This window comes from Hypanus sabinus, chromosome 31, assembly GCF_030144855.1.
Source record: "Hypanus sabinus isolate sHypSab1 chromosome 31, sHypSab1.hap1, whole genome shotgun sequence".
Lineage (NCBI taxonomy): Eukaryota > Metazoa > Chordata > Chondrichthyes > Myliobatiformes > Dasyatidae > Hypanus > Hypanus sabinus.
This window is the reverse complement of record NC_082736.1, coordinates 404,331-430,836: the sequence shown is the minus strand read 5'-3', so window position 1 is coordinate 430,836 and position 26,506 is coordinate 404,331. Positions and strand designations below refer to the sequence as shown.

Here is a 26,506-nt window from a genome sequence, read left to right as displayed (position 1 = left end):
CCTGGTGACTGGAGATCTGTGTTTGGAATCAGTGTGAATCCTGACCTGGTGACTGGAGATCTGTGTTTGGATTCAGTTTGAATCCTGACCTGGTGACTGCAGATGTGTGTTTGGATTCAGTGTGAACCCTGACCTGGTGACTGGAGATCTGTGTTTGGATTCAGTTTGGATCATTACCTGGTGAATGCAGATCTGTGTTTAGATTCAGTGTGAATCCTGACCTGGTGACTGCAGATGTGTGTTTCGATTCAGGGTGAACCCTGACCTGGTGACTGGAGATCTGTGTTTGGATTCAGTGTGAATCCTGACCTGGTGACTGAAGATCTGTGTTTGGATTCAGTGTGAACCCTGACCTGGTGACTGGAGATCTGTGTTTGGATTCAGTTTGGATCATTACCTGGTGAATGCAGATCTGTGTTTGGATTCAGTGTGAATCCTGACCTGGTGACTGCAGATGTGTGTTTGGATTCAGTGTGAACCCTGACCTGGTGACTGGAGATCTGTGTTTGGATTCAGTGTGAATCCTGACCTGGTGACTGGAGATCTGTGTTTGGATTCAGTGTGAACCCTGTCCTGGTGACTAGAGGTCTGTGTTTGGATTCAGTGGGAATTCTGACCTGGTGACTAGAGATCTGTGTTTGGATTCAGTGTGAATCCTGACCTGGTGACTGGAGATCTGTGTTTGGATTCAGTGTAAACCCTGACCTGGTGACTGGAGATCTGTGTTTCGATTCTGTGTGAATCCTGACCCGGTGAATGGAGATCTGTGTTTCAATTCAGTGTGAATCCTGACCTGGTGACTGGAGATCTGTGTTTCGATTCAGTGTGAATCCTGACCTGGTGACTGGAGATCTGTATTTGGATTCGGTGTGAATCCTGACCTGGGAACTGGAGATCTGTGTTTGGATTCAGTGTGAATCCTGACCTGGTGACTGGAGATCTATGTTTGGATTCAGTGTGAATCCTGACCTGGTGACTGGAGATCTGTGTTTGGATTCAGTTTGGATCCTGACCTGGTAACTGGAGATCTGTGTTTGGATTCAGTGTGAATCCTGACCTGGTGACTGGAGATCTGTGTTTGGATTCAGTTTGGATCATTACCTGGTGAATGTAGATCTGTGTTTGGATTCAGTGTGAATCCTGACCTGGTGACTGCAGATGTGTGTTTGGATTCAGTGTGAACCCTGACCTGGTGACTGGAGATCTGTGTTTGGATTCAGTGTGAATCCTGACCTGGTGACTGGAGATCTGTGTTTGGATTCAGTGTGAACCCTGACCTGGTGACTGGAGATCTGTGTTTGGATTCAGCGTGAATCCTGACCTGGTGACTGGAGATCTATGTTTGGATTCAGTGTGAATCCTGACCTGGTGACTGGAGATCTGTGTTTGGAATCAGTGTGAATCCTGACCTGGTGACTGGAGATCTGTGTTTGGATTCAGTTTGAATCCTGACCTGGTGACTGGAGATCTGTGTTTGGATTCAGTGTGAATCCTGACCTGGTGACTGAAGATGTGTGTTTGGATTCAGTGTGAACCCTGACCTGGTGACTGGAGATCTGTGTTTGGATTCAGTTTGGATCATTACCTGGTGGCTGGAGATCTGTGTTTGGATTCAGTGTGAATCCTGACCTGGTGACTGGAGATCTGAGTTTGGATTCAGTTTGAATACTGACCTGGTGACTGGAGATCTGTGTTTGGATTCAGTGTGAATCCTGACCTGGTGACTGGAGATCTGTATTTGGATTCAGTGTGAATCCTGACCTGGTGACTAGAGATCTGTGTTTGGATTCAGTGTGAATCCTGACCTGGTAACTGGAGATCTGTGTTTGGATTCAGTGTGAACCCTGACCTGGTAACGGGATATCTGTGTTTGGATTCAGTGTGAATCCTGACCTGGTGATTGGAGATCTGTGTTTGGATTCAGTGTGAATCCTGACCTGGTGACTGGAGATCTCTGTTTGGATTCAGTGTGAATCCTGACCTGGTGACTGGACATCTGTGTTTGGATTCAGTTTGGATCCTCACCTGGTGACTGGAGATCTGTGTTTGGATTCAGTTTGGATCCTCACCTGGTAACTGGAGATCTGTGTTTAGATTCAGTGTGAATCCTGACCTGGTGACTGGAGATCTGTGTTTGGATTCAGTTTGAATCCTGACCTGGTGACTGGAGGTCTGTGTTTGGAATCAGTGTGAATCCTGACCTGGTGGCTGGAGATCTGTGTTTGGATTCAGTGTGAATCCTGACCTGGTGACTGGAGATCTGTGTTTGTATTCAGTGTGAATCCTGACCTGGTGACTGGAGGTCTGAGTTTGGAATCAGTGTGAATCCTGACCTGGTGACTGGAGATCTGTGTTTGGATTCAGTTTGAATCCTGACCTGGTGACTGGAGGTCTGTGTTTGGATTCAGTGTGAATCCTGACCTGGTGACTGGAGATCTGTATTTGGATTCAGTGTGAATCCTGACCTGGTGACTAGAGATCTGTGTTTGGATTCAGTGTGAATCCTGACCTGGTAACTGGAGATCTGTGTTTGGATTCAGTGTGAACCCTGACCTGGTAACTGGAGATCTGTGTTTGGATTCAGTGTGAATCCTGACCTGGTGACTGGAGATCTGTATTTGGATTCAGTGTGAATCCTGACCTGGTGACGAGAGATCTGTGTTTGGATTCAGTGTGAATCCTGACCTGGTAACTGGAGATCTGTGTTTGGATTCAGTGTGAACCCTGACCTGGTAACGGGATATCTGTGTTTGGATTCAGTGTGAATCCTGACCTGGTGATTGGAGATCTGTGTTTGGATTCAGTGTGAATCCTGACCTGGTGACTGGAGATCTCTGTTTGGATTCAGTGTGAATCCTGACCTGGTGACTGGAGATCTGTGTTTGGATTCAGTGTGAATCCTGACCTGGTGACTGGAGATCTGTGTTTGGATTCAGTTTGAATCCTGACCTGGTGACTGGAGGTCTGTGTTTGGAATCAGTGTGAATCCTGACCTGGTGGCTGGAGATCTGTGTTTGGATTCAGTGTGAATCCTGACCTGGTGACTGGAGATCTGTGTTTGTATTCAGTGTGAATCATGACCTGGTGACTGGAGGTCTGAGTTTGTAATCAGTGTGAATCCTGACCTGGTGACTGGAGATCTGTGTTTGGATTCAGTTTGAATCCTGACCTGGTGACTGGAGGTCTGTGTTTGGAATCAGTGTGAATCCTGACCTGGTGACTGGAGATCTGTGTTTGGATTCAGTGTGAATCCTGACCTGGTGACTGGAGATCTGTATTTGGATTCAGTGTGAATCCTGACCTGGTGACTAGAGATCTGTGTTTGGAATCAGTGTGAATCCTGACCTGGTAACTGGAGATCTGTGTTTGGATTCAGTGTGAACCCTGACCTGGTAACTGGAGATCTGTGTTTGGATTCAGTGTGAATCCTGACCTGGTGATTGGAGATCTGTGTTTGGATTCAGTGTGAATCCTGACCTGGTGACTGGAGATCTCTGTTTGGATTCAGTGTGAATCCTGACCTGTTGCCTGGACATCTGTGTTTGGATTCAGTTTGGATCCTCACCTGGTGACTGGAGATCTGTGTTTGGATTCAGTGTGAATCCTGACCTGGTGACTGGAGATCTGTATTTGGATTCAGTGTGAATCCTGACCTGGTGACTGGAGATCTGTGTTTGGATTCAGTGTGAATCCTGACCTGGGAACTGGAGATCTGTGTTTGGATTCAGTGTGAATCCTGACCTGGTGACTGGAGATCTGTGTTTGGATTCAGTGTGAACCCTGACCTGGTGACTGGAGATTTGTGTTTCGATTCTGTGTGAACCCTGACCTGGTGACTGGAGATCTGTGTTTGGATTCAGTTTGAATCCTGACCTGGTGACTGGAGGTCTGTGTTTGGAATCAGTGTGAATCCTGACCTGGTGGCTGGAGATCTGTGTTTGGATTCAGTGTGAATCCTGACCTGGTGACTGGAGATCTGTGTTTGTATTCAGTGTGAATCCTGACCTGGTGACTGGAGGTCTGAGTTTGGAATCAGTGTGAATCCTGACCTGGTGACTGGAGATCTGTGTTTGGATTCAGTTTGAATCCTGACCTGGTGACTGGAGGTCTGTGTTTGGAATCAGTGTGAATCCTGACCTGGTGACTGGAGATCTGTGTTTGGATTCAGTGTGAATCCTGACCTGGTGACTGGAGATCTGTATTTGGATTCAGTGTGAATCCTGACCTGGTGACTAGAGATCTGTGTTTGGAATCAGTGTGAATCCTGACCTGGTAACTGGAGATCTGTGTTTGGATTCAGTGTGAACCCTGACCTGGTAACTGGAGATCTGTGTTTGGATTCAGTGTGAATCCTGACCTGGTGATTGGAGATCTGTGTTTGGATTCAGTGTGAATCCTGACCTGGTAACTGGAGATCTGTGTTTGGATTCAGTGTGAACCCTGACCTGGTAACTGGAGATCTGTGTTTGGATTCAGTGTGAATCCTGACCTGGTGACTGGAGATCTGTATTTGGATTCAGTGTGAATCCTGACCTGCTGACGAGAGATCTGTGTTTGGATTCAGTGTGAATCCTGACCTGGTAACTGGAGATCTGTGTTTGGATTCAGTGTGAACCCTGACCTGGTAACGGGATATCTGTGTTTGGATTCAGTGTGAATCCTGACCTGGTGATTGGAGATCTGTGTTTGGATTCAGTGTGAATCCTGACCTGGTGACTGGAGATCTCTGTTTGGATTCAGTGTGAATCCTGACCTGGTGACTGGAGATCTGTGTTTGGATTCAGTGTGAATCCTGACCTGGTGGCTGGAGATCTGTATTTGGATTCAGTGTGAATCCTGACCTGGTGACTAGAGATCTGTGTTTGGAATCAGTGTGAATCCTGACCTGGTAACTGGAGATCTGTGTTTGGATTCAGTGTGAACCCTGACCTGGTAACGGACAACAGATCGATCACTAGTGTCCCAAACACTCACTGACACGTGTCTGTAAAGGACAGCAGATCCATCACTCTGCTGTCCCAAACACTCACTGACATGTGTCTGTAAAGGACAGCAAATCCATCCCATCACTGTCGCAAACACTCACTGACACGTGTCTGTAACGGACAGCAGATCCATCACTCTACTGTCCCAAACACTAACTGACACGTGTCTGTAACGGACAGCCGATCCATCACTCTACTGTCCCAAACACTCACTGACACGTGTCTGTAACGGACAGTAGATCCATCACTCTACTGTCCCAAACACTGACTGACACGTGTCTGTAACGGACAGCAAATCCATCACATCACTCTCCCAAACACTCACTGATACGTGTCTGTAAAGGACAGCAGATCCATCCCATCACTCTCCCAAACACTCACTGGCATGTGTCTGTAAAGGACAGCAGATCCATCCCATCACTGTCCCAAACAATGACACACACGTGTCTGTAATGGACAGCAAATCCATCCCATCAGTGTCCGAAACACTCACTGACACGTGTCTGTAATGGACAGCAGATCCATCTCTCTACTTTTCCAAACACTTACTGACATGTGTCTGTAACGGACAGCAGATCCATCACTCTGCTGTCCCAAACTCTCACTGACATGTGTCTGTAATGGACAGCAAATCCATCCCATCACTCTCCCAAACACTTACTGACACGTGTCTTTAAAGGACAGCAGATCCATCACTCTACTGTCCCAAGCACTCACTGACATGTGTCTGTAACGGACGGCAAATCCATCCCATCACTCTCCCAAACTCTCACTGACACGTGTCTGTAACGGACAGCAGATCCATTACTCTGCTGTCCCAAGCACTCACTGACATGTGTATGTAAAGGACAGCAGATCCATCACTCTACTGTCCCAAACACTCTGACCCATGTATGTAAAGGACAGCAGATCCATCACTCTACTATCCCAAACACTCACTGACATGTGTCTGTAATGGACAGCAAATCCATCCCATCACTCTCCCAAACACTCACTGACACGTGTCTGTAACGGACAACAGATCGATCACTACTGTCCCAACACTCACTGACACGTGTCTGTAACGGACAGCAGATCCATCACTCTGCTGTCCCAAACTCTCACTGACACGTGTCTATAACGGACAGCAAATCCATCCCATCACTCTCCCAAACACTTACTGACACGTGTCTTTAAAGGACAGCAGATCCATCACTCTACTGTCCCAAACACTCAGAGCACTGGCTAATTGTGAGCCGGTTCGGATGTGCCAGGAAATGGGTCGCCACAAATGTATATGGAGTGCGTCATCTATTGGGAAAACGCCAGAATTACGGGGAAAAAACGTTAACAAGGTTTATTAATATAATTTCATCAAGTTCTGCGGGCCGGATTAAAAAGCTTAACGGGCCGCAGTTTGCCTATGTCTGTTCTATTTGGATTATTCCTGCCAAAGTGTAGAACCTCACACTTCTCAGCATTAAACTACATCTGCCAACGTTCAGCCCATTCTTCTAACCGGCATAAATCTCCCTGCAAGCTTTGAAAACCCACCTCATTATCCACAACACCTCCTACCTTAGTATCATCGGCATACTTACTAATCCAATTTACCACCCCATCATCCAGATCATTTATGTATATTACAAACAACATTGGGCCCAAAACAGATCCCTGAGGCACCCCGCTAGTCACCGGCCTCCATCCCGATAAACAATTATCCACCACTACTCTCTGGCATCTCCCATCTAGCCACTGTTGAATCCATTTTATTACTCCAGCATTAATACCTAACGACTGAACCTTCTTAACTAACCTTCCATGTGGAACTTTGTCAAAAGCTTTGCTGAAGTCCATATAGACTACATCCACTGCTTTACCCTCGTCAACATTCCTCGTAACTTCTTCAAAAAATTCAATAAGGTTTGTCAAACATGACCTTCCACGCACAAATCTATGCTGGCTACTCCTAATCAGATCCTGTCTATCCAGATAATTATTAATACTATCTCTAAGAATACTTTCCATTAATTTACCCACCACTGATATCAAACTGACAGGTCTATAATTGCTAGGCTTACTTCTAGAAACCTTTTTAAACAATGGAACCACATGAGCAATACGCCAATCTTCCGGCACAATCCCCGTTTCTAATGACATCTTAAAGATCTCCGTCAGAGCTCCTGCTATCTCTACACAAACTTCCCTCAAGGTCCTGGGGAATATCCTATCAGGACCTGGAGATTTATCCACTTTTAAATTTCTTAAAAGCGCCAGTACTTCCACCTCTTTAATTGTCATAGGTTCCATAACTTCCTTACTTGTTTCCCACACCTTACACAATTCAATATCCTTCTCCTTAGTGAATACCGAAGAGAAGAAATCATTCAAAATCTCTCCCATCTCCCTCGGCTCCACACATAGCTGACCACTCTGATTCTCTAAGGGGCCATTTTTATCCCTCACTATCCTCTTGCTTTTAATATAACTGTAGAAACCTTTCGGATTTACTTTCACCTTATTTGCCAAACCAAACTCGTATCTTCTTTTAGCTTTTCTAATCTCTTTCTTAAGATTCCTTTGACATTCTTTATATTCCTCGAGCAATTCCTTTACTCCATGCTGCCTATATCTATTGTAGACATCCCTCTTTTTCCGAACCAAATTTCTAATATCCCTTGAAAACCATGGTGCTTTCAAACCTTTAACCTTTCCTTTCAACCTAATGCACTTTCCTTTCAACCTGTAATGCACGAATGCCCCTCACTGTCAAACATTACTGTTTCTTCCATCAGTTTTCGCCGTCAATGCAAGATGTTTGGGCTTTTCTTTCCTCAGTACTTCTTTCCAGTTTGATGACGTCATCGTATTCCAGCTTTCCGCAGCACTTGTCATGGAAAAGCAGAGTCCGGTACAGAAACAGCCCCTTTGACCCATCAATTCCCGTTGTCCTGCATCGGGACCTCCCCAAACACAGTGATAGAAATGACTGCGAGTCTTCCTCATTTCTTACTCTGTCCCTCCACGATATTCGCTGCTGTGTGTTCGTGTGGAATGAACTGCAACGCTCGAGTTTCCTACCCAGAGGAACTTGCTGTCTGCTCGTATCTTGCTCAAGCACTCCAACATGCATTCAGCAATCCTTATCCTCCCCGAATTTCAACATCAGCCCTATGGTCCTGCTCCCTAAGTAATTGAACTTTCATGTTTACTTTTGTTGCCCATGGTGAATTTGCAGCTCCTGGTTTTCTTTCTTCTTTGTGACAACTGTACATTCGGTCTCCTTGCATTAGTTGTTCAGTCCTCTCTTGGCACTTTTTTTGACTACTTTTTCTAGTATTTCTTGTAACCTGCTGAAGGTTACATGTCCATTCACAGGTCCCTTATTCTCCCGACATCCCCAGACTCCCCGCTCACCCTCAGCAGTGGACGGTGGTAGTAACCTGTGGCGCACACTCCAGGCATTCGTGTCGGGATTGAAAGCAGCTCTCTGCTCCTGTGAGGCAGCAGACCTACCCACCCCTGCCTGAAAAATAGTCAAAGACTCTCCTTGCATCACCAGCAAGGAAGAGTGATCCAATTCTGTTAATGCTGCCTTAATTAGGGTACGTTTTGATACGGAATTGGGCGTTTCACACAGCTACAGAAGGTCATTGGGTGCTGGAGTGGAGACATGTCTCTACCAAAGGAAATGAGAGGTTCTCCTCCTGCTGGCACCCTTGGGCAGGGTGTAGCCCCCACTTAGTCCCCTCCCCCCAGATCAGGGTCATGTGAAGCCCTGGTCATACATCATGCGTGACCACTGACGCCAGGCAGACAATCTCTGATGAGTATTGATGGTCCCTGGGCTCACCCGTCTTGTAAAGACACGGTCCAGAAGGCAGCGATGACAAACCCCTTCTGTAGAATTTGCCAGGAACCGTCACGGTCTTACGACACGGCACACGATGGACAGAATGTCCGCCCCGTTCAGCCGGTAGAGGTACTGCGGGAGACGTTTGCTGCTGCAATGTTGTAAATCTCCGACTCTGTTTTGACAGGTGTCTACGAAGATGGGCTGAAGCCTGGCATTTCGTGCATTCGAGTCAACAAAACAAGTGATAAAGTAGCCGGTACAAAATGCACAACCCCCAAGTGAGTGAGCAGCGTCTCGGGTGAATTGCTGAGCAGCTGCATGGTGCAGTCTGTCTGTGCGGAGTGAGCTTTGCTTTGTCACTAGCACACTGTTTGCAGCGGTGCTCTGGAACGGGTTTTCCCATCCGCACACGGACAGTGTACCCTCCCACAGCCCCATTGCTCCAAGCTGACCTGAAAACTGAGCAGCTCTTCCGCGGGATCTCCCTGTGGAAAACCTCTTGATTCCCATTCCCGTTCCGACGGCTGTCTCCTGTGCCAGGATGAGGCCACCCTCAGGGTGGAGGAGCAACACCTAACCTTCTGTCTGACCCAGTGACCTGAATATTAGCACCTCCTCCCCCTCCTCTTATCTCCACTTCTCACCTGTTTATTACTCCCCGGTCCCTTTCTCTCCTCTGAACAGACTTTTTTCCTTCTGCAGCCCTTGACCTTTCACCTATCACCTTCCAGCGAGCCTCTTTTGCCTTGCCCCCACCTTTTAATTCAGGGGTCGCCCTTCCCTCCTAACGAAGGGTCCGGGCCTGAAAGGTCGACCGTTACCATAGACGCTGCCGGACCTGAGTTCCTCCAGACTTTTGTGTTTGTTGCTTCAGCACTTCTGGTGTTTTATTTTGTAATATGCACGCCAAACAAACACAAACCACAGCTCACAACCACAAACACTGTCAGCAGTCAAAACAGCCAGAAGGGACAATGAGCTACCCGTGTTTGTTGTTTCAATTTGTAACTGGAACACCGACAATGTAAACAAGCTGAAACTCCAAAGTATTTCAAATCAAAGGTTGTAGTATGATAATTCTTGAGAAAATTTATGGATTAAATTAATTAATACATAATTACAGTGTACTTCACAATTACTTTAAACATGTACTTCAAAATTATATTAACATTACTTGAAAATTATACTAACATATAAAAGAACATTCCAGCTGAAGGGCAACAGAGGCTGCGGTGCAGCCCGGACGGAACGGGGTACATAGATCTCTCAGCTGCCTGCTGCTTCTGTGGGCTGGAAAGAGACTGTTTACCATATGCACGTGAAGAAGTATCTTTATTACAAATTCAGTGCTACGTATACAAACCAGTGACTGACACAATGACGATAGCAAGAGGTGACTTGGGAACAGGGGAAGCAGAGTCTGTGTGGATTGAGCTGAGGAACAGTAAGGGTAAAAAGACCCTAATGGGTGTTGTGTACAGGCCCCCAAACAGTAGCGTGGATATTGGGTACAAGTTGATTAGGGAGTTAACATTGGCATGTGCTAAAGGTAATGCAGTCGTTATGGGAGATTTCAACATGCAGGTGGACTGGGAGAATCAGGTAGGTGCTGGACCCCAGGATAGGGAGTTTGTGGAGTGTCTAAGGGATGTATTTTTGGAACAGCTTGTGCTTGAGCCAACCAGGAACGAGGCTATTTTGGACTTGGTGATGTGTAATGAACAGGAATTGATAAGTGATCTTGAAGTAAAGGAGCCATTAGGAAGTAGTGATCATAACATGATAAGTTTTTATCTACAATTTGAGAGGGATAGGGGCAGATCAGAGGTGTCAGTGTTGCAATTAAATAAAGGAGACTACGGAGCCATGAGGGAAGAGCTGGCCAAAGTTAAATGGGCGGATGCCCTGGCAGGAAAGACAGTGGATCAGCAGTGATATTCTTAGGCATAATACAAAAGATGCAAAAGCAGTTCATTCCAATGAGAAGGAAGGATTCAAAGAGGGGGAAGGGGCCACAGTGGTTGACAAAGGAAGTCAGAGATTGTATAGCATTAAAGAAAAAGAAGTATGACAGGGCTAAGATGAGTGGGAATACAGATGATTGGGAAAGTTTTAAGGAACAGCAGATCTTAACTAAAAAAGCAATACGGAGAGAAAAAATCAGGTATGAGCTCAGTCTAGCCAGGAATATAAAAGGGGATAGCAAAAGCTTTTTTAGCTATGTGAAGAGAAAGAAGATAGTTAAGAACAATGTTGGCCCCTTGAAGAATGAATTGGGAGAAATTGTTATGGGAAACAGAAATGGCAACAGAATTTAATGCGTACTGTAGATCTGTCTTCACCAGGGAGGACACAAGCAATCTCCCAGATGTATGGATGGGCCAGGGTCATAAGATATCAGAGGAATTGAGACAGATTGACATTAGGAAAGAAACTGTGATGAGTAGACTGGTAGGACTGAAGGCTGATAAATCCCCGGGTCCAGATGGTCTGCATCCGAGGGTTCTAAAAGAGGTGGCTCAGGAAATTGCGGATGCATTGGTAATCATTTTCCAATGTTCCTTAGATTCAGGATCAGTTCCTGAAGATTGGAGAGTGGCTAATGTTATCCCACTGTTCAAGAAGGGAGGGAAGGAGAAAACGGAGAACTATCGCCCTGTTAGCCTAACGTCAGTCGTGGGGAAGATGCTTGAGTCCATTATTAAGGACGAAATAGTGGCACATCTTGATAGCAGTAATAGGATTAGGCCGAGCCAGCATGGATTTACCAAGGGCAAATCATGCTTGACTAATCTGTTGGAGTTTTTTGAGGGTGTAACAAGGATGTTAGACGAGGGTAAGCCAGTGGATGTTGTGTACCTAGATTTTCAGAAGGCATTCGATAAGGTGCCACATAGGAGATTGGTGAGTAAAATCAGAGCTCATGGCATTGGGGGCAGGGTTTCAACATGGATAGAAAACTGGTTGGCAGATAGAAAGCAAAGGGTAGAAGTGAATGGGTGTTTCTCGGACTGGCTGGAGTTGACTAGTGGGGTACCACAGGGCTCTGTATTGGGACCACAGCTCTTTACGATTTATGTCAATGATTTAGATGAGGGCATTGAAAACTATTTCAGCAAGTTTGCTGACGATACTAAACTGGGTGGCAGTGTGACATGCGAAGAGGACGTTAGGAGAATACAGGGAGACTTGGATAGGCTGGGTGAGTGGGCAGATACTTGGCAGATGTCATTCAATGTGAATAAATGTGAAGTTATCCACTTTGGAAGCAGGAACAAGAGGGCAGAGTATTGTCTGAACGGTGTAGAGTTAGGTAAGGGAGAAATGCAAAGAGACCTAGGAGTCCTAGTTCACCAGTCAATGAAGGTGAATGAGCAAGTGCAACAGGCAGTGAAGAGGGCAAATGGAATGTTGGCCTTCGTTACAAGGGGAATTGAGTACAAGAGCAAGGATGTCCTTTTGCATTTGTACAGGGCCCTGGTGAGACCACACCTGGAATATTGTGTACAGTTTTGGTCTCCAGGTTTAAGGAAGGACATTCTGGCAATTGAGGAAGTGCAGCGTAGATTCACTAGGTTGATTCCTGGGATGGCAGGGTGGTCTTACGCAGAGAGATTGGAGAGATTGGGCTTGTACACGCTGGAATTGAGGAGATTGAGAGGGGATCTGATTGAAACGTTTAAGATAATTAAAGGATTTGATAGGATTGAGGCAGGGAATATGTTCCAGATGTTGGGAGAGTCCAGTACCAGAGGGCATGGATTGAGAATAAGAGGTCAGTTATTTAAAACAGAGTTGAGGAAGAGCTTCTTCTCCCAGAGAGTTGTGGAGGTGTGGAATGCACTGCCTCGGAAGACGGTGGAGGCCAATTCTCTGGATGCTTTCAAGAAGGAGCTAGATAGATATCTGATGGATAGGGGAATCAAGGGATATGGGGACAAGGCAGGGACTGGGTATTGATAGTGAATGATCAGCCATGATCTCAGCATGGCGGTGCAGACTCGAGGGGCCGAATGGTCTACTTCTGCACCTATTGTCTATTGATACGACAAATAGACAATACACATTAAACTAAAATGTTACCATCTCTGGCAATGATGACAATACCCCCCCCCCCCCCGGAGCACAACGGTCCCCAACCACCTCCATGGTCACCATAGACAGCATGTGTTCCTTCTCAATATTTACCCAGGCAGACCCTCCCGCCATCCATTACCAAGACCAATGGATGGCTGATTTCACCAGTCCCAGGAGCAAGTTGACAAGGACATTCTCATCCCTCCACGCCCCCCTCCTTACTGGATGACCCGATATAAATAGGGTGAGGCTGAAATGCAACCAGAAGGTGAGAAGCAGCCCAAGCAAACACACTCCAGGTACACGTGGTACACGGTCTCCTCCAGCCCACAGAAGTGGCATGCGGGTAGGAGATCCATGTACAAACTACAGAATTTATTGCAGGGCACCGTTCTATGCAGCAGTGTCTACCCCAGATCCATGGGAAGGACCCCCTCGTAAAGGGACTTCCAGCGGGGACCCCCTTCACCTCCATGGCGTGTCGGGACGGTGTAATTCTACTCTGTCACCGTACAGTCCATCCTCATGCCTGCCTTTACTGTGCTGCATTCTCTCACAATACGCGAAACCCACAGTGAAGTGTCAAGTCCCTCGACCATTACCGTAGACCTCTGTGTGTTCCGGACTATTAATACAAAAAAAATCATGCCATCTGCAAACTTCAATTAATCTGTTCCACCATTCCAGTCCCCTGCCCACTCCAGTCACTACACTGCACTGCAAATACTTCAAACCACTTTACGTTAAGGTGTTGACATTGTAAATAACTTTAAAGTGGAAGTTTATTTTTAATAGAATTCCTTATTCTTTCTGATCGTTGAATGTTTTCTTGTGTTGCATGTTGTGCAAACACAGGGCAGAAAATTCCTGATACACGTAAACGTTTATGGTGAAGACAGTTAGTTGTTGCAATGTAAGTGTTGTCATCTCTGAGTGTTGTCCTTCTCCCAATGGGGCAGGATAGTACTAACGGTAAACCCGGACTACAGCGGCACCCAGTGGGATTTGCTCATGGAGAAGACAGAGGACATCGACCTCTCTACCGTGGAAAGTCCCTGTGAGTTGAAGCAGCCCGAACCCTCTCCGTTCTCGTCCAAGCGCACCATGTATGAAACAGAGGAGGTGAGTTCTCGTTCCAGACCGGTCACGTCACCGGCTCACGTTGTCTGTCTGTAACTCTCACCCCAGACCGGTCACGTCACTGGCTCACGTTGTCTGTCTGTAAATCTCACCCCAGATCGGTCACGTCACCGGCTCACGTTGTCTGTCTGTAAATCTCACTCAGACCGGTCACGTCACCTCACGTTGTCTGTCTGTACATCTCACTCAGACCGGCCACGTCACCTCACGTTGTCTATCTGTAACTCTCACCCCAGACCGGTCACGTCACCGGCTCACGTTGTCTGTCTGTAAATCTCACTCAGACCGGTCACGTCACCGGCTCACGTTGTCTGTCTGTAACTCTCACCCCAGACCAGTCACGTCACTGGCTCACGTTGTCTGTCTGTAAATCTCACCCCAGACCGGTCACGTCACCTCACGTTGTCTGTCTGTAAATCTCACCCCAGACCGGTCACGTCACTGGCTCACGTTGTCTGTCTGTAAATCTCACCCCAGACCGATCACGTCACTGGCTCACGTTGTCTGTCTGTAAATCTCACCCCAGACCGGTCACGTCACCTCACGTTGTCTGTCTGTAAATCTCACCCCAGACCGGTCACGTCACCGGCTCACGTTGTCTGTCTGTAAATCTCACCCCAGACCGGTCACGTCACCGGCTCACGTTGTCTGTCTGTAAATCTCACCCCAGACCGATCACGTCACTGGCTCACGTTGTCTGTCTGTAAATCTCACCCCAGACCGGTCACGTCACCTCACGTTGTCTGTCTGTAAATCTCACCCCAGACCGGTCACGTCACCTCACGTTGTCTGTCTGTAAATCTCACCCCAGACCGGTCACGTCACTGGCTCACGTTGTCTGTCTGTACATCTCACTCAGACCGACCACGTCACTGGCTCACATTGTCTGTCTGTACATCTCACCCCAGACCGGCCACGTCACCGGCTCACGTTGTCTGTCTGTAAATCTCACTCAGACCGGTCACGTCACCTCACGTTGTCTGTCTGTAACTCTCACCCCAGACCGGCCACGTCACCGGCTCACGTTGTCTGTCTGTAAATCTCACTCAGACTGGTCACGTCACCTCACGTTGTCTGTCTGTAACTCTCACCCCAGACCGGTCACGTCACCTCACGTTGTCTGTCTGTAACTCTCACCCCAGACCGGTCACGTCACCTCACGTTGTCTGTCTGTAACTCTCACCCCAGACCGGTCACGTCACTGGCTCACGTTGTCTGTCTGTAAATCTCACCCCAGACCGGTCACGTCACTGGCTCACGTTGTCTGTCTGTAACTCTCACCCCAGACCGGTCACGTCACTGGCTCACGTTGTCTGTCTGTAACTCTCACCCCAGACCGGTCACGTCACCGGCTCACGTTGTCTGTCTGTAAATCTCACTCAGACCGGTCACGTCACCTCACGTTGTCTGTCTGTAACTCTCACCCCAGACCGGTCACGTCACCTCACGTTGTCTGTCTGTAACTCTCACCCCAGACCGGTCACGTCACCTCACGTTGTCTGTCTGTAAATCTCACTCAGACCGATCACGTCACTGGCTCACGTTGTCTGTCTGTAAATCTCACTCAGACCGATCACGTCACCTCACCTCATGCTGTCTGTCTGTAACTCTCACCCCAGACCGGTCACGTCACCTCACGTTGTCTGTCTGTAAATCTCACCCCAGACCGATCACGTCACCTCACATTGTCTGTCTGTACATCTCACCCCAGACCGGTCACGTCTCCTCACATTGTCTGTCTGTAAATCTCACTCAGACCGATCACGTCACTGGCTCACATTGTCTGTCTGTAAATCTCACTCAGACCGGTCACGTCACTGGCTCACATTGTCTGTCTGTAAATCTCACTCAGACCGGTCACGTCACTGGCTCACATTGTCTGTCTGTAACTCTCACCCCAGATTGGCCACGTCACTGGCTCACGTTGTCTGTCTGTACATCTCACCCCAGACCGGTCACGTCACCTCACATTGTCTGTCTGTAAATCTCACTCAGACCGATCACGTCACCTCACATTGTCTGTCTGTAAATCTCACCCCAGACCGGTCACGTCACCTCACATTGTCTGTCTGTAAATCTCACTCAGACCGATCACGTCACTGGCTCACGTTGTCTGTCTGTAAATCTCACTCAGACCGATCACGTCACCTCACCTCATGCTGTCTGTCTGTAACTCTCACCCCAGACCGGTCACGTCACCTCACGTTGTCTGTCTGTAAATCTCACCCCAGACCGATCACGTCACCTCACATTGTCTGTCTGTACATCTCACCCCAGACCGGTCACGTCTCCTCACATTGTCTGTCTGTAAATCTCACTCAGACCGATCACGTCACTGGCTCACATTGTCTGTCTGTAAATCTCACTCAGACCGGTCACGTCACTGGCTCACATTGTCTGTCTGTAAATCTCACTCAGACCGGTCACGTCACTGGCTCACATTGTCTGTCTGTACATCTCACCCCAGACCGATCACGTCACTGGCTCACATTGTCTGTCTGTAAATCTCACTCAGACCGATCACGTCACCTCACCTCATGCTGTCTGTCTGTAAATCTCACCCCAGACCGGTCACGTCACCTCACGTTGTCTGTCTGTAAATCTCACTCAGACCGATCACGTCACCTCACCTCATGCTGTCTGTCTGTAAATCTCACCCCAGACCGGTCACGTCACCTCACGTTGTCTGTCTGTAAATCTCACTCAGACCGATCACGTCACCTCACCTCATGCTGTCTGTCTGTAAATCTCACCCCAGACCGGTCACGTCACCTCACATTGTCTGTCTGTACATCTCACCCCAGACCGGTCACGTCACCTCACGTTGTCTGTCTGTAAATCTCACCCCAGACCGGTCACGTCACCTCACATTGTCTGTCTGTAAATCTCACCCCAGACCGGTCACGTCACCTCACGTTGTCTGTCTGTAAATCTCACCCCAGACCGGTCACGTCACTGGCTCACGTTGTCTGTCTGTACATCTCACCCCAGACCGGTCACGTCACTGGCTCACATTGTCTGTCTGTAAATCTCACTCAGACCGATCAAGTCACCTCACCTCATGCTGTCTGTCTGTACATCTCACCCCAGACCGGTCACGTCACCTCACATTGTCTGTCTGTACATCTCACCCCAGACCGGTCACGTCACCTCACCTCATGCTGTCTGTCTGTAAATCTCACCCCAGACCGGTCACGTCACCTCACATTGTCTGTCTGTAAATCTCACCCCAGACCGGTCACATCACCTCACATTGTCTGTCTGTACATCTCACCCCAGACCGGTCACGTCACCTCACCTCACATTGTCTGTCTGTACATCTCACCCCAGACCGGACACGTCACCTCACGTTGTCTGTCTGTAACTCTCACCCCAGACCGGTCACATCTCCTCACGTTGTCTGTCTGTACATCTCACCCCAGACCGGTCACGTCACCTCATGTCTGTCTGTAAATCTCACCCCAGACCGGTCACGTCTCCTCACATTGTCTGTCTGTAAATCTCACCCCAGACCGGTCACGTCACCTCACATTGTCTGTCTGTACATCTCACCCCAGACCGGTCACGTCACCTCACGTTGTCTGTCTGTAACTCTCACCCCAGACCGGTCACATCTCCTCACGTTGTCTGTCTGTACATCTCACCCCAGACCGGTCACGTCTCCTCACATTGTCTGTCTGTAAATCTCACCCCAGACCGGTCACGTCACCTCACATTGTCTGTCTGTAAATCTCACCCCAGACCGGTCACGTCACCTCACGTTGTCTGTCTGTAAATCTCACCCCAGACCGGTCACGTCACTGGCTCACGTTGTCTGTCTGTAAATCTCACCCCAGACCGGTCACGTCTCCTCACGTTGTCTGTCTGTACATCTCACCCCAGACCGGTCACGTCACCTCATGTCTGTCTGTAAATCTCACCCCAGACCGGTCACGTCTCCTCACATTGTCTGTCTGTAAATCTCACCCCAGACCGGTCACGTCTCCTCACGTTGTCTGTCTGTACATCTCACCCCAAACCGGTCACGTCACCTCATGTCTGTCTGTAAATCTCACCCCAGACCGGTCACGTCTCCTCACGTTGTCTGTCTGTACATCTCACCCCAGACCGGTCACGTCACCTCACGTTGTCTGTCTGTACATCTCACCCCAGACCGGTCACGTCACCTCACGTTGTCTGTCTGTAACTCTCACCCCAGACCGGTCACGTCACCTCACGTTGTCTGTCTGTAACTCTCACCCCAGACCGGTCACGTCTCCTCACGTTGTCTGTCTGTACATCTCACCCCAGACCGGTCACGTCACCTCATGTCTGTCTGTAAATCTCACCCCAGACCGGTCACGTCTCCTCACGTTGTCTGTCTGTACATCTCACCCCAGACCGGTCACGTCACCTCACGTTGTCTGTCTGTACATCTCACCCCAGACCGGTCACGTCACCTCACGTTGTCTGTCTGTAACTCTCACCCCAGACCGGTCACGTCACCTCATGTCTGTCTGTAAATCTCACCCCAGACCGGTCACGTCTCCTCACGTTGTCTGTCTGTACATCTCACCCCAGACCGGTCACGTCACCTCACGTTGTCTGTCTGTAACTCTCACCCCAGACCGGTCACGTCACCTCACGTTGTCTGTCTGTAACTCTCAGCCCAGACCGGTCACGTCACCTCATGTCTGTCTGTAAATCTCACCCCAGACCGGTCACGTCTCCTCACGTTGTCTGTCTGTAAATCTCACCCCAGACCGGTCACGTCACCTCACGTTGTCTGTCTGTAAATCTCACCCCAGACCGGTCACGTCACCTCACGTTGTCTGTCTGTAACTCTCACCCCAGACCGACCAAAGGAGATGTCAGGTGCTTCTTCCCTCCACTATCCTGCAGGTCTCCCTTAGGTAAGAAGTATCACCTGATTACCCCCCCCCCCCCCCGAATCAGGGTGAGGTGAAGCCGTGGGAGCAGGTGGTGGACGGTCGTACGAGCAGCCGGTGCAGATCACAAGTCCTGGTTATGTGACCACTGACACCAGGCAGACAATCTCTGATAACGGCTGGGGTCACCCGTCTTGTAACGACACGGCCCAGAAGGTGGCAGTTGCAAAGCACTTCTGTGGAAGAATTTGCCAAGATGAATCATGGACATGAGGCCATGACCACCTATGTCACATGACATGGCACATAGTGCTGATGTCACATGATCCGGCAGATAATGATGATGAGGAGTCTGGGAAATGTGCCCTCTTGACACTTGTGAAGTGAGCCAGATTAGCGGAGTTTTACTGGGAGAGTCCAGGCTTCCTGACATCAGTGCTCTGCTTGCAGTGTTTGAGTCTCCAAGTTGATTACCAGAGAGCTGTAGAGCTGCACGTGTCTGATCCCTGTGCCTGGTACTCTGATGTGTGCGGGTGTGGGGAGCCTGACGCACATACAATTCAATCCCTGTCTCTGAGTTTTCGTTGCTCCAGCTGCAGTCGTGCAGCCCCTCCATCCAAATCGCCCGTCCTTGGTGTGTGAGAGTCATTACTATCCCTGGTTTCCTGTCCAGCCGAGATTCAGGTCAGGTTATTGTCAGGGCCCGATGAAATCCCTTGCTCTGGTGAAGCTCACATTGTGAACCGTGTGTGTGTGGTAATTCTGTAGATGCTGGAAATCCAGAGCAACGCACACAAAGCAGGAGGGACTCAGCGGGTCAGGCAGACAGTCGACATTTCGGGCTGAGAACCTCCCGACCAGCCCTAGTGAAAGGTCTTGGCCCAAGATGTCGGCCGTGTATTCCTCTCCTGAGATGCTGCCTGACCAATTGAATTCCTCCAGCTTTTAGTTTGTGTTCCTATAAATACCGTGAGGAGCACAAGAGAAGTGTGTGGTGCAGAAAGAAATGAGGACGGGACAATAAGGGAGGAGGTAGAAACCTGACCAGCAGGTCTGCTTCTCTGGAGGAACGTACCGTCAATCCAGTAACTCAGAACTTAGTGGCACTGGCCTGGCCATATTCCGGGCGAGTGGACGTTGCTGCTGTTGATGGCGGGGCAGACTACTTCTGTGAATGTGGGCAGGAGACAAATGCTGATGAGCTTCTGCAGAATGCACAGACCAGTCCACCTTGCAGGTGCTGATCCCGAGCGTGCCCGGACGCTGGAGGCAATGCCAAGCCATCAGAGTGTCAGACTGGGGTTGTCCCAGGGGGCTTTTGTCACTCAGAACCAGAATCAGCTTTAGTGTCGCTGGCAGACATCATGAAACTTGTTTTGCAGGAGCAGAACGTTGCAGTACTTAACAATAAAAGCTATCCATCACAGTAAGTATGTATAAAAGAAGAAAATTTAATTAAGTAGTGCAAAAAGAGAGGAAAAAAGTAGTGAGGTGGTGTTCATGGGTTCACTGTCCATTCAGAAGTCTGAAAGCAGAGGAGAAGAAGCTGTTCCTGAATCGCTGAGTGTGTGTCTTCAGGCTCCTGTACCTCCTCCCTGATGGCAGAGGGGAAGAAGCAGTTCCTGAATCGTTGAGTGTGTGTCTTCAGGCTCCTGTACCTCCTCCCTGATGGCAGAGGGGGAGAAGCTGTTCCTGAATCGTTGAGTGTGTGTCTTCAGGCTCCTGTACCTCCTCCCTGATGGCAGAGGGGAAGAAGCTGTTCCTGAATCGTTGAGTGTGTGTCTTCAGGCTCCTGTACCTCCTCCCTGATGGCAGAGGGGAAGAAGCTGTTCCTGAATCGTTGAGTGTGTGTCTTCAGGCTCCTGTACCCCCTCCCTGATGGCAGAGGGGGAGAAGCTGTTCCTGAATCGTTGAGTGTGTGTCTTCAGGCTCCTGTACCCCCTCCCTGATGGCAGAGGGGAAGAAGCTGTTCCTGAATCGTTGAGTGTGTGTCTTCAGGCTCCTGTACCCCCTCCCTGATGGTAGCACTGAGAAGAGGGCATGTCCTGGGTGATGGGGGTCCTTAATGATGGATGCTGCCTCTTTGAGGTGTCTGGATGCTGGGAAGGTTACTGCCCACGATAGAGCTGACCGACCCATCAGAGATGCAGCCTGTCAGTGCTCTCCACAATACACCTGTAGAAGCTTGCGGGAGTGTTTGGTGACACGTTCATCAGATAATTTTGATGCCCCGTAAGATTTAATAGCCGACTGGACAGGCTGGAGCTGTTTTCTCTGGAGTAAAGGAGTCTGAGGGAGGTTTATAAAAGGGGCACAGATAGGGTGAGTGGTGAGTTTCCCGTGGGGTAGAGGAGAAGAGCGGGAACACTGAAAGGGGGGTGAGAACACTTCCATCTACACAGAGGCTGCTGGCTATATGGAATGAGTTCCCAGAGGAACCGGTTCGGGTGGGTGTTTAAAAGACAGCAAAGGACACTCTTGAGCAGGAGTTCCCTATCTGTGGTCTTGCTTAATGGTCCATGCATTGGGAAGCCTGCTTGAGAGGGACAAGGGCCAAACGCAGGCAGATGGGAGGATGCCTTGGTCAGCATGGAACAGATGGGCTGAAAAGCCTTTTCCTGTGAGCTCGATCCAAGGCAGTGAGCTGGCGCTGTTATTTCTGAGGCTGATGTTGAACTTGATCTTGCCATCCCATAAACCAGCCATCTGCAACAGAAAACCGTAAAGCAACAACTCAGATTCATGAACTGTGCAGCCAGCCGCAGCTTTCAGGCAGCAGAGAGTTCTGACAAAGGCTTTTTGACCTGAGCAGTGAAACTCCTGTTTCCTTTTCACGGATCTCACTGACCTGCTTGGTGTCAGTGATGAGTTTTTATTAAAACCAGATTTAGGCCATTGGCTCATTGAGTCTGCTCCACCATTCCATTGAGGATTTCTTATCCCTCTCAACCCTGTTCTCGTGCCTTGGCACCTTTATTAAAGCAGAACCTATCATCACAGCATCAAATATACCAATGACACGGCCTGCACAGCCAGATGTGGCAATAAATTCCACAATTCACCACTCTCTGGCTCGAGAAACTCCTCAACTTTTAAAGTAAGATCCCTCTATTCTGAGGCTGTGACCTAGACTCCCCCACTATAGGAAACATCCTGTCCACATCCACTCGATCTGTGTCCTCTGGTCCTAGACTCCCCCAGTATAGGAAACATACTCTCTACATCCACTCTATCTGGGCCCTCAGTTCCTAGACTCACCCACGATATCAAACATCCTCTCCACATCCACTCTATCTGTGTCCTCCGGTCCTAGACTCACCCACTATAGGAAACATCCTCTCCACATCCACTCTATCTGTGTCCTCTGGTCCTAGACTCCCCCGCTATAGGAATCATCCTCTCCACATCAACTCTATCTGTGTCCTCTGGTCCTAGACTCCCCCGCTATAGGAAATATCCTCTCCACATCCACTCTGTCTGTGTCCTCTGGTCCTAGACTCACCCACTATAGGAAACATCCTCTCCACATCCACCCTATCTGTGTCCTCTGGTCCTAGACTCCCCCATTATAGGAAACATACTCTCTACATCCACTCTATCTGTGTCCTCTGGTCCTAGACTCCCCCACTATAGGAAACATACTCTTCACATCCACTCTATCTGTGTCCTCTGGTCCCAGACTCCCCACTATAGGAAACATCCTCTCCACATCCACTCTATCTGTGTCCTCTAGTCCTAGACTCCCCCACTATAGGAAACATCCTCTCCACATCCACTCTGTCTGTGTCCTCTGGTCCCAGACTCCCCACTATAGGAAGCATCCTCTCCATATCAACACTATATGTGTCCTCTGGTCCTAGACTCCCCCACTATAGGAAACATCCTCTCCACATCCACTCTGTCTGTGTCCTCTAGTCCTAGACTCCCCCACTATAGGAAACATCCTCTCCACATCCACTCTATCTGTGTCCTCTGGTCCTAGACTCCCTCACTATAGGAAACATCCTCTCCACATCCACTCTATCTGTGTCCTCTGGTCCTAGACTCCCCCACTGTCGGAAACATCCTCTCCACATCCACTCTATCTGTGTCCTCTGGTCCTAGACACCCCCACTACAGGAAACATCCTCTCCACATCCACTCTATCTGTGTCCTCTGGTCCTAGACGCCCCCACTACAGGAAACATACTCTCCACATCCACTCTGTCTGTGTCCTCTGGTCCTAGACTCCCCCACTATAGGAAACATACTCTCTACATCCACTCTATCTGGGCCCTCAGTTCCTAGACTCCCCCACTATAGGAAACATCCTCTCCACATCCACTCTGTCTGTGTCCTCTGGTCCCAGACTCCCCCTCTATAGGAAACATCCTCTACACATCCACTCTGTCTGTGTCCTCTGGTCCTAGACTCCCCCACCACAGGAAACTTCCTCTCCACATCCACTCTATCCGTTAAACAGTTTACGTCCACCCTTTCAGTACAGAATTGAGATCTTCAGTTTATCGTTTTATGCAGCGTTTTCATTAAGTTCGGTTCGTTGTGTATGTGAGTTCACTTCTCCGAACCATCTGTGGTGCCCAGAGACCTGCACTCCCCTGGGAACCTTCCCGGAGCCTTGTGCTGTTTTCCATACGTGACGTCCTGTCGGCTGTTTTCCATACGTGACGTCCTGTCGGATGTTTTCCATACGTGAGGTCCTGTTGGCTGTTTTCCATACGTGACGTCCTGTCGGCTGTTTTCCGTACGTGACGTCCTGTCGGCTGTTTTCCGTACGTGACGTCCTGTCGGCTGTTTTCCGTACGTGAGGTCCTGTCGGCTGTTTTCCGTACGCAACGTCCTGTCGGCTGTTTTCCGTACGTGAGGTCCTGTCGGCTGTTTTCCGTACGCGACGTCCTGTCGGCTGTTTTCCGTACGCGACGTCCTGTCGGCTGTTTTCCGTACGTGAGGTCCTGTCGGCTGTTTTCCGTACGCGACGTCCTGTCGGCTGTTTTCCGTACGCGACGTCCTGTCGGCTGTTTTCCGTACGCGAGGTCCTGTCGGATGTTTTCCGTACGCGACGTCCTGTCGGATGTTTTCCGTACGTGACGTCCTGTCGGCTGTTTTCCGTACGTGACGTCCTGTCGGATGTTTTCCGTACGTGACGTCCTGTCGGATGTTTTCCGTACGTGACGTCCTGTCGGCTGTTTTCCGTACGTGACGTCCTGTCGGATGTTTTCCGTACGTGACGTCCTGTCGGCTGTTTTCCGTACGTGCGGTCCTGTCGGATGTTTTCCGTACGTGACGTCCTGTCGGCTGTTTTCCTTACGTGACGTCCTGTCGGCTGTTTTCCGTACGTGACGTCCTGTCGGCTGTTTTCCGTACGTGACGTCCTGTCGGATGTTTTCCGTACGTGACGTCCTGTCGGATGTTTTCCGTACGTGACGTCCTGTCGGATGTTTTAAGTACGCGACGTCCTGTTGGATGTTTTCCTTACGTGAGGTCCTGTCGGCTGTTTTCCTTACGCGACGTCCTGTCGGCTGTTTTCCGTACGTGAGGTCCTGTCGGCTGTTTTCCGTACGTGACGTCCTGTCGGCTGTTTTCCGTACGTGACGTCCTGTCGGCTGTTTTCCGTACGTGACGTCCTGTCGGCTGTTTTCCTTACGCGACGTCCTGTCGGCTGTTTTCCTTACGCGAGGTCCTGTCGGCTGTTTTCCGTACGCGAGGTCCTGTCGGCTGTTTTCCGTACGCGAGGTCCTGTCGGCTGTTTTCCGTACGCGAGGTCCTGTCGGCTGTTTTCCGTACGCGACGTCCTGTCGGCTGTTTTCCGTACGCGACGTCCTGTCGGATGTTTTCCGTACGCGACGTCCTGTCGGATGTTTTCCTTACGCGACGTCCTGTCGGCTGTTTTCCGTACGCGACGTCCTGTCGGATGTTTTCTTTACGCGACGTCCTGTCGGCTGTTTTCCGTACGCGAGGTCCTGTTGGCTGTTTTCCGTACGTGACGTCCTGTCGGCTGTTTTCCGTACGTGACGTCCTGTCGGATGTTTTCCGTACGTGACGTCCTGTCGGCTGTTTTCCGTACGTGACGTCCTGTCGGATGTTTTCCGTACGTGACGTCCTGTCGGCTGTTTTCCGTACGTGCGGTCCTGTCGGATGTTTTCCATACGTGACGTCCTGTCGGCTGTTTTCCGTACGTGACGTCCTGTCGGATGTTTTCGGATTTTGGAATTTTGGGGAAAGGGTTCTCAACCTGTATTGAAAAGTATTCAGTTTTCACATCTGGAATGTGGCAAAATCAGATGTAGTTATCGAGTTTAAGAGGTGTTCAGACAGACAAATTGGTCAGCAAGCTGACGGTGAGCGAAAAGGCGTGTGTCTCTGCTGTGGGATGATTGATTTTGTTTTGGTCATGCAGCTGCCAGGGTGCAGGTACAAAGGAGGTGTGAGGGGCTGGCCTGCATGTCACCCTCGGGCAAGGTGTAGCTCCTGCTTAGCCCCCGATCAGGGTGAGGTGAAGCCTTGGGAGCAGGTGGTGGACGGTCGTACGAGCAGCCGGTGCAGATCACAAATCCTGGTTATATCACCACTGACGCCAGACAGACAGTCTCTGACGAGTATTGATAATGTCTGGGGTCACCCGTCTGGTAAAGACACTGCCCAGAAGAAGGTGATGGCAAACCACTTGTGTAGAGAAATTTGCCAAGAGCAGTCATGGTGATGGAAAGACCACGATCGGGGGCTTTGTGGTTTTAACATTTCACTGGAAGAGGACAGCGAGGCTTCGAGAGGAAGTGCGGCGGCGGCCATTTTCAAATTGTCCAATTGCGTCTCAGATCGGAGTTCTGAGAGGCCGGACTGTGCAGGCGCGTGAGGAGGCCTGGGAAGGAGGGAAGATATAAAAAGAGCGCAGCCTTAAGAAGCGGGCAGCGGAGTGCACCGGGAGCAGAGTGTAGGGCTTGGGCTCAGGGGGCTGAGGCGGAAGAGGGCACAGTAGGCTTATCTTCTAGTTCTTGTTATTGTCAGTTATTTGGGAAATATGAGTGTGAGGGCAGCTTGTTATTCTCGGTGTCCGATGTGGGAGGTCCTGGAGTCTCCGAGCCTCCCGGACGTCCACATCTGCGCCAGGTGCGCCGAACTGCTGCTCCTGAGGGACCGAGTTAGGGAACTGGAGCTGCAGCTCGATGACCTTCGTCTGGTCAGGGAGAGTGAGGAGGTGATAGAGAGGAGTTACAGGCAGGTGGTCACTCCGGGGCCATGGGAGGCAGATAGGTGGGTCACGGTCAGGAAGGGGAAGAGGCAGGTACGAGAGAGTACCCCAGTGGCTGTACCCCTTGACAATAAGTACTCACGTTTGAGTACTGTTGGGGGGGGACAGCCTTCCTGGTGGAAGTGACAGTGGCCGCGCCTCTGGCACAGAGGACGGACCTGTAGCTCAGAAGGGTAGGGATAGAAGAAAGAGGACCATAGTAATAGGGGACTCGATAGTCAGGGGTTCAGACAGGCGGTTCTGTGGAGGTGATCGGGAGTCCCGGATGGTAGTTTGCTTCCCTGGTGCCAGGGTTCAGGACGTTTCTGATCGCGTCCAAGATATCCTGAAGTGGGAGGGTGAGGAGCCAGAG

The 26,506-nt window shown here is 49.6% G+C and overlaps 1 protein-coding gene across 1 annotated transcript in view; it reads left to right on the top strand.

Annotated features, from left to right (window-relative positions):
- The window catches only part of atg2a (autophagy related 2A), a 464,956-nt gene that overhangs the window by 222,502 nt on the left and 215,948 nt on the right, over positions 1-26,506 (top strand). The window contains exons 16-17 of the mRNA XM_059954818.1: positions 9,005-9,098; positions 13,857-14,019. Coding sequence (XP_059810801.1) covers positions 9,005-9,098; positions 13,857-14,019 — 257 coding nt within the window. The remainder of the gene's footprint in view (positions 1-9,004; positions 9,099-13,856; positions 14,020-26,506) is intronic.